The sequence below is a fragment of the Elephantulus edwardii genome, unplaced genomic scaffold, assembly GCF_000299155.1.
Source record: "Elephantulus edwardii isolate Elephantulus edwardi_28Jun2011 unplaced genomic scaffold, EleEdw1.0 scaffold00030, whole genome shotgun sequence".
Classification (NCBI taxonomy): domain Eukaryota; kingdom Metazoa; phylum Chordata; class Mammalia; order Macroscelidea; family Macroscelididae; genus Elephantulus; species Elephantulus edwardii.
In genome coordinates, this window is record NW_006399780.1 from 7,941,266 (window position 1) to 7,957,790 (window position 16,525).

General features: G+C 43.4%; 1 protein-coding gene across 1 annotated transcript in view; it reads right to left on the reverse strand.

Annotated features, from left to right (window-relative positions):
- SH3RF3 (SH3 domain containing ring finger 3) overlaps positions 1 to 16,317 on the reverse strand; it is a 588,334-nt gene extending 572,017 nt beyond the window's left edge. Inside the window, exon 1 of the mRNA XM_006883820.1 lies at positions 15,679 to 16,317. Coding sequence (XP_006883882.1) covers positions 15,679 to 16,317 — 639 coding nt within the window. The remainder of the gene's footprint in view (positions 1 to 15,678) is intronic.
- Positions 16,318 to 16,525: the final 208 nt, after the last annotated feature.

Genomic DNA, 16,525 nt, shown 5'->3' on the forward strand with positions numbered 1-16,525 from the left:
CAATGGATTGATGAGTCTCTGTGAGCTGTTTACAACTAGATGACATTTAACTGTGGCAGCATGTCCAAGATGGCAGTCCAGACCTGACCCTGAACCCAGTTCCAGAGACAAAAAGGAAATACAATGGCCAGTTAAGGAAACAAAGGAGGATGGAGCCTCAGGGTTCAGTCAGCCATCCCTACTGACCCACCTTGGAAAACACTTTGCAGTCCAGAGGGGAGTAAATGTCAGGAAAACATCTTCTAACAGAACAAGAAGGCAAGTAGCTTCAACCCAAGACCACCAGTAAGGTGATAAAGTGTCCTCCCTTTCCCCTTCACACCAATGCCTGTGTTGAGCATGAAGAAGCCAGAAAGGGTGTGCCGAATTCCCAGATGAGAAACTCACAAGTGAAAAAGACAGTTTGTTTCATTACCATTGGACTATGCTTACCATTGCCCTGTATCATCTGATCCCCACTGGACCCTTTTCATTTCCCTCACCTGCCCCCCAACCCAAATTGTGCAGCCTTGCAACTGCATCCCTGCCCATCCTCACCATTCTGCTCCCAACTCTCACCTCTGTGTATCCTTAAAATGGTTTTCCCAATAAAATAAAAAAAAAAAAGAAAAGGGGGAAAATAAAAAGATAGCGCTTAAATAAAAAGCAAGAAGTTCCTGAAGTTTGGTGGAAATAGAAAGTGACTATCAATTTGTCAAAGCAGTATAGGCAGAAATATGGTTCACAGAGGATAATGAAAATAGAGGACGTGGCTGGAGGCTGCAGGCCTCTATCGGTGATAAGAGGGCATTCAACCAAATATATCTACTTGAAGCCCTTAGAAAAGGTGGCACCAGTAATTAGGCTGAAAGGGCAGTGGTATGAGGGTGTCTGAACTGGCTTAAACGGAAAACCTTCGAAAGATTCTGCATTCTTCACTCAAGTTTTATCACATGAGCTATGGAGGCAGTCTCAATATTTTATGAGTCACTAACTCCGTGCAAAAAAACCTACTCTGTTACTTTGTTGTTGTTGTTGTTGTTGTGTACCACTGAGTCAGAACCAATCCATAGCTGACCCTCCGGCAGGCTTTCAGAGGCAGTAAGTAAATCACACAGGAGGAGATTGCCCATCCTTCTCCCAAGGAGCAATTGGTGGATTCAAACCACGTGCCTTTAGAATTATAGTGCAGCTTCTTACCACTAGGCCCCCAGAGCCCAGTTACTTTAGAGCAGCTGTATTTGTGACTGACATCTCACACCTGTCTGGGAACAAACATCAACCACCAACGGCTGCGAGTCGATGCTGACTCATGGCGATCCTGTGTCCGTCACCAGTGAGCTACATTCCACAGGCTTTTCACTGGCTGATTTAACATAAGCAGATTGCAGGCCTCTCTTTCCAGGAGCCTGTGTTTGGACTTGAACCTCCAACTCTTTGCTTAGAAGCCAAGCACATTAACATGCACACTACTAAAGAACTTTGAATGCAAATACACATGAGTTAAATATTGAGGTTGCTGCCCATTTTTATTTTGGTACCCAACAACTTATCTCTAAATATGCCAACCTGTCAGTAAAATTAAATACGCCAAATTATCAGTGGCATTAATACATTGGTCTTCAAAGAAGGAATGACTGAAAAAGTTAGTTAGGAGCAACCTTTGCAACGTCAGTAAGACTACTATTACACTGTCAATGATTAATCTGTAGAACCCAATATCAAATTTTAAGTAATGAAGTGAGACCCAGAAAAAATTGCCAAGCCATTCTCAAATCCATGGAACCCTTCATTTTAAAATAGAAATTTTATCCTCAGAAGTGCTTGCTCTCCTCATACACAGAGTCAGAACACATGAGAACTGCTACTTAACAATCTAGGGAAGCTGTCCTTCTTTTAAAGACTTCTGCTACCATAGTGCATTACATGTTGCACTGCTAACCCAAAGGCCAGCAGTTTAAACACACCATGTGCTCCACGGAAGAAAGATGGACAGTCTCCTCATGGAAATATTTACAGCCTCAGAAACGCTATGGTCGGCCCTTATGAGTCAGACTCCAAAGAACAGTGTATCGGATGAGTCCTTTCTTTAGAAGTGTGATGATTCATCAATATATACCTTTCATTACGCACATGTTTAAACTACAAACTTGGTCCAGATTATCACTGCCAGTTACAATGGTAACCCCAGAGGACCATGAACTTTATAGGCAAAGGCTGACTCTGTTGGTTATCCTTTTCAAGGTGATGTTAATCCCACAAGCCACGTGCTCACCCCATTGCAGATGCTCTGCCTGTATTAGATACTGCTATCACATCTGGTGGTGATTACTCAAGCAATCTCTATAGGTTTGCTCGTGAAAGGGGGAGGGGAGCCTGGCAAGGTGCAACTTTTAAGTTATGAAGAATTCAGAATATGATTACAAAGAGTTAAGGAATTCACTGTGTATCCACAAATAACAATTACATAGATAAATTTAGGGGAATAAAATAAGCTGAGTAACTGAATCTAGAACCACCTCGTGACTTCACGGGAAACCTGGCGTGGGACCCGCTATCACTGGGCTCGCGGCTCACTGTTTTCCCGTCTTGTATTACAACCTATGATGATATATTTACTGGTTATTTACATACACCAAACTCAAGCCAATCTCACTGCTATCAGGCTGATTCCAACACACTGCAACCCTACAGAGCAGAGAGGAATTCCTCTACAGGACTGCCAAGGCTGACAGAATCAGACTGCCATATCTTTCTTCCAAGAGCAGCTAGAGAGTTTGAACTGCCAACCTTACTGGTTAGCAGCTCAGGACTTAACCACTGTGCCACCAGAGCTCCTGCTATTCGTGTTTAATTGCAAACATCAGGAAGACAAAGATCTTTTCTAAGTTTTGACTAACATGTATACTAGTGCCCAGCACAGTAGTAGCACAGAGCATGGTAAGAAGTCAATACATATTTGTGGAGTTGAAATAACATTAACTCAGTCTTGGACAGCGTTCAAAAGCAGCACTCAGAGATGCCACGGCGATGTCAGAGATGCCACAGCAATGTCACCACATACAGCACCCCAGAAGCACTATCCATTTGGCATATTCTTCACGGCAAGCATCACGAGGGCATGGGAACCACGTTCCTCACTGTAGACAAAGGGAGTTACCATACAGAAAGGGGAAGTCTAGAATGAACCCTCAGTAATGGATTTACTCAAATGTTGTATGTTACTTCCTCTCTAAAAGCACTAGTTAACTTCTGACTTATTGTTGTTGTTGTGAGCCTTCCAGAAGAGTCCAACGCAGAGTGGCCCTGAATAAGAGAGAAAGACTGCCCAATAAGGCTCAAAATTGTAAACCTTTACAGAAGCTGACTGCCACATCTTTCTCCCACAGAGAGATAAGGGGTACTAATTACCAACTTTTGGGTCAGCAGCTGAGTGTTTAAACACATCCTCTCCAAGTACAATGATCCTCAACTCTGAATAACACTCAAAATTAGCTTTAAAGCCTTGCCCAGAAAATAGAGCACTAAGCTAATTTTAAAAGTTTCTTCAAAGTCCAAGAACAGTAGCAACCATGCCTTTTTTAAAACAAATCTAAGACCCAAGTCTTCATTTCTTCCCACACCAAAAACTGAAATATCACCACCTTGTCTCTACATATTTTTAGAAATAAGTATATGAGATTTAGGGAAAGCTAGTTGCTTTATGGGTAAGGAATTGCACTACCAATGCAAAGACAGGTAGTTCAAATCCACCAGCTGCTACAAACAAGAGAGATGGACAATCTCCCAAGAGATTTACAGCCTCTGAAGACCCACTGGAGGGTCAGCTATGAGTCGGTTCCAACTCAACAACACGTAACCATAACAACCCAAAACCCCCATAAACAACATTTATGAGCTATACATGCCATCCAGGTAAATGATGTTCACATCCATCAGAACTAAAGTGCTCCACACAAGTAATACCTAGCAAACAAGAAGCTGGTCTGTCCAGCAAGCTGACCTGTGGCTAGAACATCCTGTCAACACAAGCCCCTGTGCGGTTTGCCACAACCAAGTCAGATAACACGTGTGGACACAAGTTGTATTAATTCAGTTCAAGAATTCGTTAACCCTACAAATCAAACAGCAACACTGGCAGCCAAAGCTACAGAGGATTAACCAATTAATCCTTGAAAGAAAAAGCAATTGTTGATTATGGCTAATGATGTCTAACAAGATTACTTAACCTTTAACCGCTTATTGAAATATGTGTAAGCCTCCCTTTCCTCTTATCTTTCTCTCCAGTATCTCTCCACTCATCTCACAGCAACAAGCAAAGCCCAATCTTCTGTGAATGTGCCTGGGATCCTAAATGACAAAGTTAATAAATGTCTATCTAAGGTGAAGCTGGTGCTGAGCGACAACCTCTGAAAAGCAAACGTTTCAAAACCAGGCTGCACACATTTGACTTTCGTTTTATACAGCTGCAACAGCAAAAGCCTCCTCTTTCCAGATAAAGCAGCACCTAGGGAACCTCCAAGGAGCTTCGGTGGGTAGTCCTCATCGTGCTGCCAACCCAGAGGCTGAACCCACTAGTGGCTTCAAAAGAGACGGGCCTCCTGCTGAGATCCACAGCCTTGGAAACCTGAAGGAGGTTTGCTCTGAGTTGGAACTGACTTGATGGCAGAGAGTTTGAGGGGTTTTGATGAGGGACCTTCCACTGAAGAAATCAAGACAGACACTTTCTCTGACAGACACTGTCCTGCATGACCAAGCCTCCCAGATTTGGAACATCAGAGGAACCCAAAAATAAGCAGCAACTTTTTATTGAAAGTGCCCAACAGCTGAGGAGACATCTCCCACCATTTTCATCTTCCATCACCGAGTGAGTTGTTATGTACCATGGAGTATGAATCGACTCATAGCTGACCCTCGAGTGGGTTTTCACAGGCAGACAGTCACACAGGAGGAGACTCTCTCACAGACCAGACAGTGGATTTGAAACTGTGTGCCTTTGTGTTGGCAGCATAAATCTTTGTCACTAAGCCACCAGAACTCCCTCCACTAAGTGAGAAATCTCTGAAGAGCAGAATTAGGAAGTCTGCACTTTGTAAATCATGAGGACCAGAGAAGAGATGAGCTATCACTAAACAACCAACTCAAAAAACTCCAAGTCCTTCCTTGCCTTTGACTAGGCACTTGCTCTGAGTTGGCCCTCCAGTGGGTTTCAAGGCTGACAGCTGCACAGGCGGAGACACCCACTTTTCTCCCCTGGAGTCCAATAGTAGATTCAAATACACAGAGAGAGGCATGACTTCTGGGTTAGCCGTACAACTCCCTACAGACTACCCCACCAGAGCTCCCCCGCTGAACAACCACTGAGCTCAAAATCACAAAGACGTCACTCTCCTCATTAGAAATCCCTAAAAGACAGAAAGGAACAGTATCCACTCCACTAGTGGTTTTCTCTACAGCATTTCTAATCACTTAACGAAAGGAAAAACTTGTATTTTATTACATATAAAAACTGCTTGTGCCTTTGATATGCTGAATATACAGTTATTTGCCTTTGAGTTGCCTGTGACCCATAGTGACCCCATGTACATTACTCTGAAGCCTGCCCTGTCCTGATCCAGTCTCACTGACTCTGACACACCTACCCCCATTACCCCAGTCACTGAATCAATCCATCTCATCCAGGTCTTCCTCTCCTGCGCATGATGTCCTTCTTGAAGAATCAGTCCCTCCTGGCCATATGCCCAAAGTATGTGAGACAGAGCTTCAAAATCTTAGCCTCTAAGGAGAAACCTGGTTTCACTCTCTCCAAGACAGATCTATTTGTTTTCTTGGCAGTCCATGATGTGTTCAAGACTCTTCTCCAGTAACACAACTCAAAGGCATCGATTCTTCTTCTGTCAACCTTAGTCATTGTCCAGCTCTCTGATGCATAGCAAGTAACTGCAAAGACCATGGCCTGGATCAGGTAAACCTTGGTCTCTAGAGTAAGGGCTCAGATATTTATTCAAGGAAGCAGAAGCAAGATATGCATAAATAGCCTACCCTTAATCTACGGTATTAACAACAACAAAAAAAATACAAAATTCATTAAGAACCCCTGGTTTTTCCTGGCTACATCTTTACCATTTGAATGCGGTTGGTGAATTTCCCTTCATTCCCTCCCTCTATGCCCTTAGCGCCAACATATTTACATCTGTTCCTTGTGCTGGCATGTTTTTTAATTCTCTCTCCACTTCTATTTACCTGACTCCTACAGATAATCCTAAATCACTTAAACTCATATAAATTCACGTAAGCATCGCACACACATTCTATTAAGTAGAAATGCAAATATCATAATATCTTCCTGTTTGCAGATAGCCATCGTATCAGCTAACAGTGTCAACACATGTGGCGGGAGAGAGAAATAACCAACCAAACAGCCCCCCTCAGATACTTTCAGGACTCCCAGGGGACCGTCACGGTTCTAAATATTCATAAGCTGTCGAGAGCCAGAGCTTAGCTTAAAGAACAAGGCAACAAATTGTGGGTAGAATTCTAATAATATTTTATACACTCTCTATTCTAATTTCTTTCAATGTGGAAGAGAAGACCTGTATGTTAGAGCGGCATATGATTTTTAAACCATTCACCACTACAAACACCTCATCCTGAACTCTATTCTTTAAAAGCTAATTAAAATTCCAATCGGATACTTATCAGGCATGCATTTCTAATTCATCAAATCTGAAAATCTCCCAAGCAATGAAAATCTGATAAAGAGTGACCTTGGCCTCTTCAAATGGTATTATAAAGAGGATTTCACCCTATCAAATCTTTGCTCATGTTTTATTTTAAAGATGTACTTTTAAAGAGATTGTGTTAACTAGTGGGGGGAAATCCTTCAACAAACCCAGAGATTAAATACAGATTGAATTAATATATACACTTGAAATAACCACATAATTAAGACCCAATTTTGTCATGCTTCAGCAAGCATTTGGGCCCTCAAAAGCCGGAACAAAGACACAATTGGACATAATTCTGTTCAGCTCAATTGTACCACGAGCAGCCTAATTCCAGGCAGTTGTAGACAAACTACTGGGACATTCAGATTAAGGAGGTCTACGTAGTTTCCAGCGAAGTCAGCCAACTAACTGTGCCAACAACTGAGCAGAATTATTCTCCCCTTTCACCTTTTTTTTCCAAAAGCAAATTATAGTTTAGCTGTTTTCGTTTTCACTTTAATCACCCTTGTAAGGGTAGGAACATTGCCTCTGATAGCAAAGGTAATACTTTGAAACAGTATAAAGGTGAAACAGATGTAATCAACCATTCAGTTTAGATGTTCAGTAATTTTCAACACTATCAGTAGTTTTCAACATGTTATCACAGTCCTAGGGAGAAAGGTCTGAAATTTACTTCCAAAAACCAGTCAGTGTATGATCCGTAATGCCTTAGGAAGACAAGGAAGCCTGGGGCGATGTTGCATTCTGTTGTGTGCGGGGTTCCAGATTGGAGGCCAATTCGGGGTTCCAGATTGGAGGCCAATTCGACGACTACTACCAACATTTCAAAGGCCGACCACGAGAATCTAAAGACAGAGCATGATATCAGATCTGCAAGACCCACTGTACACACATCTACAAGCACACACCCTTAACTTTAAATAGTATGAGCAATGAATTCATGACCCGTAATATGGACCCTGTCAGGGCTGCCTCATCAGTGGTAAGAGATTTTGAGATTTTGTATTAGTAATATGCACTGAAATGATGGCCAATTATATGTACCAGCATTATATTTTTTAAAGTTTATTTTATTAATTTTAATGAACATTTAAAGATATTTTGGATTTTCATTCATTCATTGTTGCACTCTTTTCTTTACAGCCCCCCCCCGCAGTTTGCTCCTCTCTCTGAAAAGCAAAAGATTAAATTCTTCATTGGTATGCAATCCCCTCTGACCCTGATCCCAACACCCCCCCTCCCCCAACCCCAATGTACTCTGCTATGCAACCTTAATTCAGCATTATATTTTTAAAGGCAGGTATGATCCCTAACTTACTGACAAAAAGGTTCTGAAAAGTTAAGTCGTATGCCTTTTCTCAAGAAGTGAGGAAGCCAGAGCCAGAGTGCTCTTTGGAGGCAAGAATGGAGAAACTTTGTTGCATATAATTTGGGCATGTTGCTACTCAAGGCTATTCCTTGAAAGGGACATCATGCTTGGAAAGGTGGAGGATCCACGAAAGATAAAAGACCCTCAATGAGATGGACTGACACAGTGACTGCAGCAACGTGTGTGTCAGAGATGATGACGATGGCCCAGGATAGGGCAGAGTTTAGATCTGCTGTTCACGGGGTCACTGTAAGTCATACTTGACTCTACAGCACTTAATAACCCGATGAAACCCATATATTCCTGTGTCCTGACACTGCATCCATCCTCTAAGCCATAAATCCCCAACCCTTTCCCTTCTTCCTGGGATCCTACTCGGTCGGCTCAGGGATCAACCCTGTGTATAGATAATGTGCTTCAGGGAAGGAGGTGGGACCTCTGCCCAGAAAGCAAAGCCAATATTGTATCCCATTACCCCTGCTGACCTGTTACTGTTACTGTTTCTTACACAAGTATGGGACACAGCACAAGACCAATAAAATGTAAGGGTTATAAAGTGACCAAATAGGTATTGTTTTCTAACAGAGAGAGACAGACAGACAGGTAGACAGACAGACAGACATAGTAAGCAATGGGAAGAAACCATCCTTTCTCTGCTTTAAGGTACTATCATGGGAAAGTATGCCTGATATCACTGTATCTAACATGAAACCAAGTGGGTGAAGTGGAGATTTAAACCAAAACAGTGACAGAGCTGAAAAATGGTACTAACACAGCTCGCTGAAACAAAACAGAGTTCCTGAATGGTACCCACACCCTGAGCTCCTCACTGAATGGCAGGAACTTGGGGCATACTTCTTAATGGCATCCTGGAAGGAAGATTTGTGGTCTACTTCTCAAAGGTTATAGCCATGAAAATACAAACAAGTGGGTACTCTGCAGACCTGAGGCAGGTGGTGGATGACAGATACAGAGCTACCTAGTTTGCCATCCCAAAAAGACTAACTCTAAACCCTAGAACTTATGGAAATAATGCAGTCATACTATTCATGTCCTTTCCATTGGGTTTGCCACCAGAGTCATAACAAATGTCAATGCCCTTGCCTCTAAACTACTGTTTAGATAAACTACTGTTTAGAACACTCTTCCTAGATAACACTGCTCTTCCCAGTAACTGCAATCACCTATAGAATCAACAGCCTGAACTACAAGATTGTTGTTATTGTTGCTATGTTCCATTAAGTCTGCCCATAGTTGACCCTCCAATGGGTTTTCGGGGGCAGTGAATTGCACTAGAGGAGATTGCTCATCCTTCTCGCACAGAGTAATCGGTAGTCTCAAACCATGTGCCTTTGGGCTGGTAGCACTGCTCCTTACCACTGGGACATCTGAACACCCTGAATTACAACACAGCAGCCTCGAATTCAAAGAGCGAACTGCGCTTATGAAGCATGAGGACTAGAGAGGGCTTATGTAGTTATGTGCTTATGTAGGTGCCATTGGTTTCTAGTACAATGAGCTTGTTACCTCTGACCACAACATCAGCTAGTCAGTCCAAAATTTATCTTTTTAATTGTGTGCCTCTTAGGAAAGCTAGAAACCTTAGCTTGCTCCACCTAGCTCACTGAACTGTTGTTGTTTATCACTGAGTCAAGTAAGACTCACAGTAACGCTATGAAAAGCCAAGCTGAACCCTGCTCTATCCTGCCCCATCCTCTGCTACACTAGAACCCACTGCTGAAGTCTCCATGTCAATCCATCTCATTGGGGTCTTCCTCTCCTTCACTGACCCTCCACCTTTCCAAGTATGATGTCCCTTTGCAAGAAATAGCTGCACCTAGCTACATGTCCAAAGTGTGAGAGAGGAAGCTTTGTCATCTCTATCTCCACACAGTACTCTTTCAAAGCTATATCTGTTTGTTCTTTTGGAAGCCCATGGGATATTCAGTGGAGAATAAATAAGAAATATTTAAATCACTTGACTCAACACTTGGGCCACAGTAGACACTCAATAAATTGTAAATTCAGAGTCTTCACTAGCTGCTATAAACTGAAACACAACATTGTATGTTGAAAAGTCCTACTTCCACATCCAGGAGATCTTCTGCAAACAGATCTATCAAAAAGAATTTCACTGTGACCCACCAGTCACTTGAAGGTTGACTATCTGGTGAGCTGTATGCTTTATAGTGAGACACTCCAGCTTCTGAGCACCTTCTTCTGGAGTCCTTATCACATTCAATATCAAACAACAACAAAATCCTAATGATAAATTGGAGCAGAATAGGAAAGACAGAGGAATGGCATTGGAAGACAGAGCCTAATTCAGTTACTTCCTGGATCTCCAACTTTGCCCATATATCTATCTATCTCTCTGGGTTTCAAAAGAGCAATTATACTACTCACTTCCCCGCATTACTTTGAACTTTCCATGAAGTAATAAAAGTCAAAGTGACCATAGCAGACACTCAGTAACTAAATACTAAATCTCAGGCATGCACTGCCCCACTATCAACTACTAAAGAACATAGGCATTTGCTTCCACACACTGCAAATGCTTTCTAACCAGGCCCCCATCTAGCTGACCAGCACCCCATTTCTGCTGTGTGAAAGATGAACACACCCATATACTCTGAAGGCTCAAGACTGGTAGTTAGCTGTGTGTTACGTCCACTCCTACCAGGCAGTCCTACACTGACCAGCTACTAGTTTGTCCTTATTCCCAACCACACTTATGAGATTGTACTCATAATGGTAAACTATGTGATTTCATTAAACATTATATTGTTGTTGTTGTTGTTGTAGACTATTGATGAGTCAGAACTTGGTGACCCTCCAGTGGGTTTTCAGAGGCTTTACGTCATGAGGGAGAAGACAGATCGTCTTTTTTTCCACAGAGTGGCTGGTGGATTAGAACCATGTGCCTTAGGGTTGGCAGAGCAACTTCTTATTACTAGTCACAGAGGTCCCCAAATATTTTATCTATTATATAAGCCAAAGAAATTTGAGAGCTAAAAAAATTATGTAAAGGCAGATTGTAAAACTGTTAAATTAGGCATGAGCAAGAATATAAAATATCTGGGGAAAGTTACTTTAAGTTTATAATGATGCTCCACTCACAAATCTTTGAGAGAATATTAGTTAGTTCTCTCTTCATTTAAAAGAAACAAACAAAAAGTTGTGATGTGGAAAGTTTATTCAAAATGTCTTTCCTAGCCATTGGCTACCTGTTCATTTTGTGCTGAGGTAGTTACTGATTTAAGGAGAAAGACTTACAATGGGATACAAGCCCCACCCTACTACAGGCTTATAGAAGTTCAACGCTAGCTCTCTTTGGGGGACACCCGCTTTCCAGCTATACCACAACTGACATCTACAACATTAACCAGTTTCTCCAACACTGGTCTGCATCACCTACGGTCACATGAGTCATTTCTTGATGACTCTGAGTCTCTGTGGGACCCTCAGAAAACATAAGAGAACCCAAGAGATATAGAGGACTGGGGAAACTGAAATAAGGGGGGACTACTGATATTCAAAATCAGGGAATTCATTCGACATTATATCTACATCAAACATTTGGGAAACTGTTGACTTCAAACTTTTTTAAACTGATCTCCTACTAATCCTAGCAGAAGAAATAATAATTGCAAAAGCCATGAGTTATGGCCATGGTTTAAGAAAAAAAGACAGTGGAAGTGGAACTCCAACCAGCTAGACATACTCAAAGGAAAGCCATAACCTATATTTAAAACTGTAAAATGACTCCATATGTGTGTATAAGGTAAAATATTCAACATAGACATCATTTTTATGATTCTCCAATTTCTTTGACTTTTTCCCCTTCTGGATCCCAGTCACATAGTCTGAGAGATGCAGATGATATTTCAAATGCATTTAAACTCAACATACCCTGTAGCACTTTAGATACACAATACAGACCAGCTATGAGTCAGAACAGATTCTATGGCAATACCATAACTAGTCTATAATGTCAAAGTTTTATATCATCAAAGGCATTGCCCAAGGTTCCTATAGCCCTTTAATTTTTTAACATGTTCTTCCTCTTAAACCTCAGAGAGGTTTGAATTTACACCAGTCCATCTTCAAAGCAGAGATCAGAGGGCTTCCATCTCTCTAATGTCACATGAGAGCCTTCATCTGTCTTGTTCACCAAAAATGGTACCTGGTGCAGTATAGGTACATACTAAATGCCGTATATGCCTAAATATAGGAGTTTCTGGGATTCACAATCCGTTAACTACTAAATTAAAGGTTGGCAGTTCAAACCTACAGAGAAGCACCTTGGCAGAAAGGCCGGGCAGTCTCATTAGGTAAAGCCACAACCTTATAAAAGCAAAAGATGAAAAAAATATCATTCAGGTAGAGGTGGTAATTGAGACTGTCTTATACTTAACAATATTAAAGCTCTCATACTAAAAACTACTTTTAAATTATTCCATTTGAAAGCACTAAATGCTTTTCAAAAGATTATTTTCCTTAAAACACCATGATCAATGATCGTTTAGGGTATTACATGGTTATACTGTAAAACTGTGAAAACAAGTTAGAGTAGTAAATTTCACATTCATTTAGCATCCTTATAGTATGACTGTGCAATTACAATTGTTGGGGATTACTTTTAAATTAAGAATCAACACATAATTAAAAGTATTTGCAACAGTAAAATGAAAAGGCCAACAGTTCTAAGGTTAGGCAATAGGTACTTGTAACTTAGTATAAAATTTCCAAGGGGCAGCATCAGTAACTGGTAAAAAACCAGGGTGGAGGAAGCCTCATCTCCAATTGCCCAGGTGAAAGCAGAGCGGAGAGCCTCTACCAACCTGGCTTGAGTGACACTCTCACTAGCCAAAAACCTGATTAAAAAGACACAAATGCAAAGAGTTTGAGAAATAAATAATGTTCCATGAAGGGCAAGTGAAAACAAAGAGAAAACAAGGCATTTTGTACAAGATGCGTTCCAAATGTCTAAACGTAACTGAATAAAGTAAATAAACTAAAGAAATATTTCCTTCTCTGCATACCTTAAAAGTTTATACATTCCAGCTGGAGCTAGAGAGGGCTTGAGGAGCTTTTCATTGCAAAGGCAGGAGCTCACTTATATCGAAGGGAACGTAATATTCAGGCTTAGGTGGGATTTGCTGAATGATAATATGAGTGCTCATCTACTGAACTACACACAGCAGCATTCAGCTTTGCTATGGAAGTCAAAGCAATTCCAGTAGTACTGAAAGCTTCCTCAGTCGTTTTCAGCTGAAACAGCAATACTCTATTAATAACTTTTCCCCACTCCTATTTTATGCACTAAAAACCTAAATAAATGTTATTACGACAGAGTGACAATATGAGTTTAACATGCAACTTCTTATTGACCAAGAATACTTCCATTGATTATTAAAAAAACAAAGGGATGAGTCTTTAGATAGTTGGTATTTCAATCTCCTCCCTCCATCATTCTTCTTCCTCTCTGCCAACCATCACATAAAATTGGATTTCATGCAGATTCTTTCTAGAACCCAAATCTAGTCTCCTTAAGATGGATCTGTAGAAAGAATTAAGAGTCATATTTCGTCAACTAAGCATTAGCTTGAATTAACACATAAAAAAAATGTGTTCTGAACGTTCCCTGCCGCACAAAAAGTCATAATACAGTCAAACGTGTTCATAGGAAAAGTCATCCAATAACCCCAAAATCTAGTAAACAAAAACTAATTTCCTGTTACCAATGAGCCCTGGTGGTGTCCTGTATAAGGTGTTGGTCTGTTAACTAATATTTGAAATCCACAAGCCTCTCTGAGGGAGATGGATCTCTCTTCCTGTAAAGATTTACAGCCTCGGCAACCAGATGGTGGGTCTCTACAAGTAGGAACCAAATAGTGGTTTTTAAAGTGTTATTACTGAAAAGTTAGAAGCTTCAACGCCTCTGCCAAGTCCTGAAGCACCCACACATGATACAGAATCCCAAAGTCTGCCGCAAGACAGGGCATTTTACACTTCAAGCCCTGGCCTTACTGCCCTGGGGGACTTGGCATGTGCTGTCCCTAAGTTTTGAGTCTCTCCTGGGCTCTTAGTGGGGGCAGGAGTTTATTCCCACGTGGATAGTTAGCTTGAACTTGATACAAGTCATCTACCTGAACTGGGAACATGCATATAGACACACAATCAGTACAACTGCAAAATCACACCATTCTGAGGGCAAGACAAAGCAACTTACTCACTTTGTGAAAAATAATTACAATAACTTTGATAAAAACAGCAATAGCAGGAAGGGAAAGTTTAGAAACTCTGTGGCGCACCTAAAAAGCACTTAATGCTCCCACAGCAGGGATCTGAAGAATGAATGTTTCCTAGTGGGGTCCTCTGACTACTCTTAGTTCATGGGATGGGGAGGGAGGAGTTGGCAAAGTATGACATTCAAGAGCTTAACTTCCTAACCTTAAAGATACTGTTACTGAGTAATTCAGATGCTAAAATTTCCCCAACATTTCAGAATTATACATATTTACATCCATGTTAGAGTTTTATGTACCATCATTTTTGGTCATTTCAATTCATCAACAATATTATCTGTAACCATTAGGTGGGTGCTGTGTTTGCATTTTTCTTTGCATTTAAAGAAAATTAAAAACACAGGTAAACTGTTTCTCCCAAAAATAAACATCCCATAGCTTAGGTAGCCCCTGACCCTTAGGATGGTCCCAAGGAGGTGGATGGCATGTAATGGCAAGTGCCAAGAAGCTTTAGAAACCAAATCACTCAAGTCCTCAAGATCTATCTGGCCAGAACAGAGCAGTGAACGCTGCACAAAGTCAAGTTCAAGCTAACTATCCTCGTGGGAATAAACTCCTGCCCCCACTAAGAGCCCAGGAGAGACTCAAAACTTAGGGACAGCACATGCCAAGTCCCCCAGAGCAGTAAGGCCAGAACTCTCCCGTGTTCATGCCCTGACTCCTGTTAGGACGGCATCTCCAAACCGCTTCACACACTCCACCCGCCCTCTCCCCAAATACGCAGGCAGTAGTCTCAATTCTTTGAAATCCAAGCCAGAAAACATTAAGAACTAACTTCTGCCTAAGCTGGCCAAAAACAAACCCAAGAAAGCCCATTCAGAAGGTAAATCTGGCGTTCAGGATAAGAGAGGGGAACAAAATTTAAGAGTCCTGGGTGTGATAGACGCGTCACAGAAGGACAAGTGCTGGCACCCTGATTCTGTGGGCTGTGAACAACAGGTGGCAAGGTGCACCAGGACTATATGACACTAGAGAGGGCGTACAGGGGGTGGGACAAACACTCCACAGAAAGGGGATGATAGGCAGGTGAGGAAAACAAGAAATTCAGATGTGCCAGTAGAGGCGCCCAGGACAGGGTTGAGGGCCTAAATGCCCAAGAGGTAAGTATCAATCAAACAGGGCCACTCGTCCACTCACTATAGAGAAAGAAGACCAAGGAAAAGGAGTGAGCCAACATGGAGAGCATCCTCTGGCCGTCTTTCTTGCTCACTACTGTCCTCATTCGCGGTCCCATAAACTTCCATACACGTTCACACTCTCCGAGGCGCTGCGCCCCGGGGCAGACACCCACCTTTGCTAGAGGCGCGCTCCTGCCAGCAGCCGCCAATTCCCGCAGGCTGGAGGTGGCACTGCCCGCCGCCCCGCTGGTGCCTGCAGCTGCCGCCGCCGCCGCGGGGAGGAAGACTGGGGATCCTGGGGCGCTGCCCGCCGCGCCCCCGCCACCGCCCCCTAGCGCGGGGGCTGCGCCCGGATAGGGGCGCGCGGTGGGGCTGCCGCCGTTACTGCTGCTGCCGCTGCCGCTGCCCGCTCCGCTGCCGCCTGCACGGGGCCTCTGGCGGATGCCATCCAGCAGGCGCACCAGCAAGATGTTGGCGGGCAGCTCGTCTACACCGCAACCCACGAGGATGCGGCACTCGGGGCAGCGCAGCTCGTGGCGGGAACACACGATGCTCTCCAGGCAGCGGCGGCAAAAAGTGTGCTGGCATGGCAGCACCTTGGCCGTGGTGTCCAGGCGCTCCAGGCACACGGAGCACTCCAGCAGGTCCAGCAGGGAAGATTCGTCCATCTCCTCGCCCGCCGCGGCCGTGACCGTGGCCGTGGCCGCCGCCCGCCGCCGCCGCCGCTCGCCCGGCCTCTCGTCGTCGCCCTCGCTCTGCGCAGCAGCGGCGGCCGCCTTGGACGCGCACAACCAGGAGGCTCCGAGCAGCATGGAGAAGGCGCCGCCGCCGGCGGCCGCGCGCGCAGCTGCCCTAGGTCCTGGGGCTGGAGCGAGGCCTGCCGCGGGCAGCAGGCATCAGGACCGCGGCTCGGACCGCTGCCGAGAAGACCGGCTCCGCTGCAACTTCATCCACCCCGGCGCAGGCCCGGGAGTGGGGAGGGGAGCGCGCGAGAGGGGCGGCGGCTGCGGGGACGCGGGG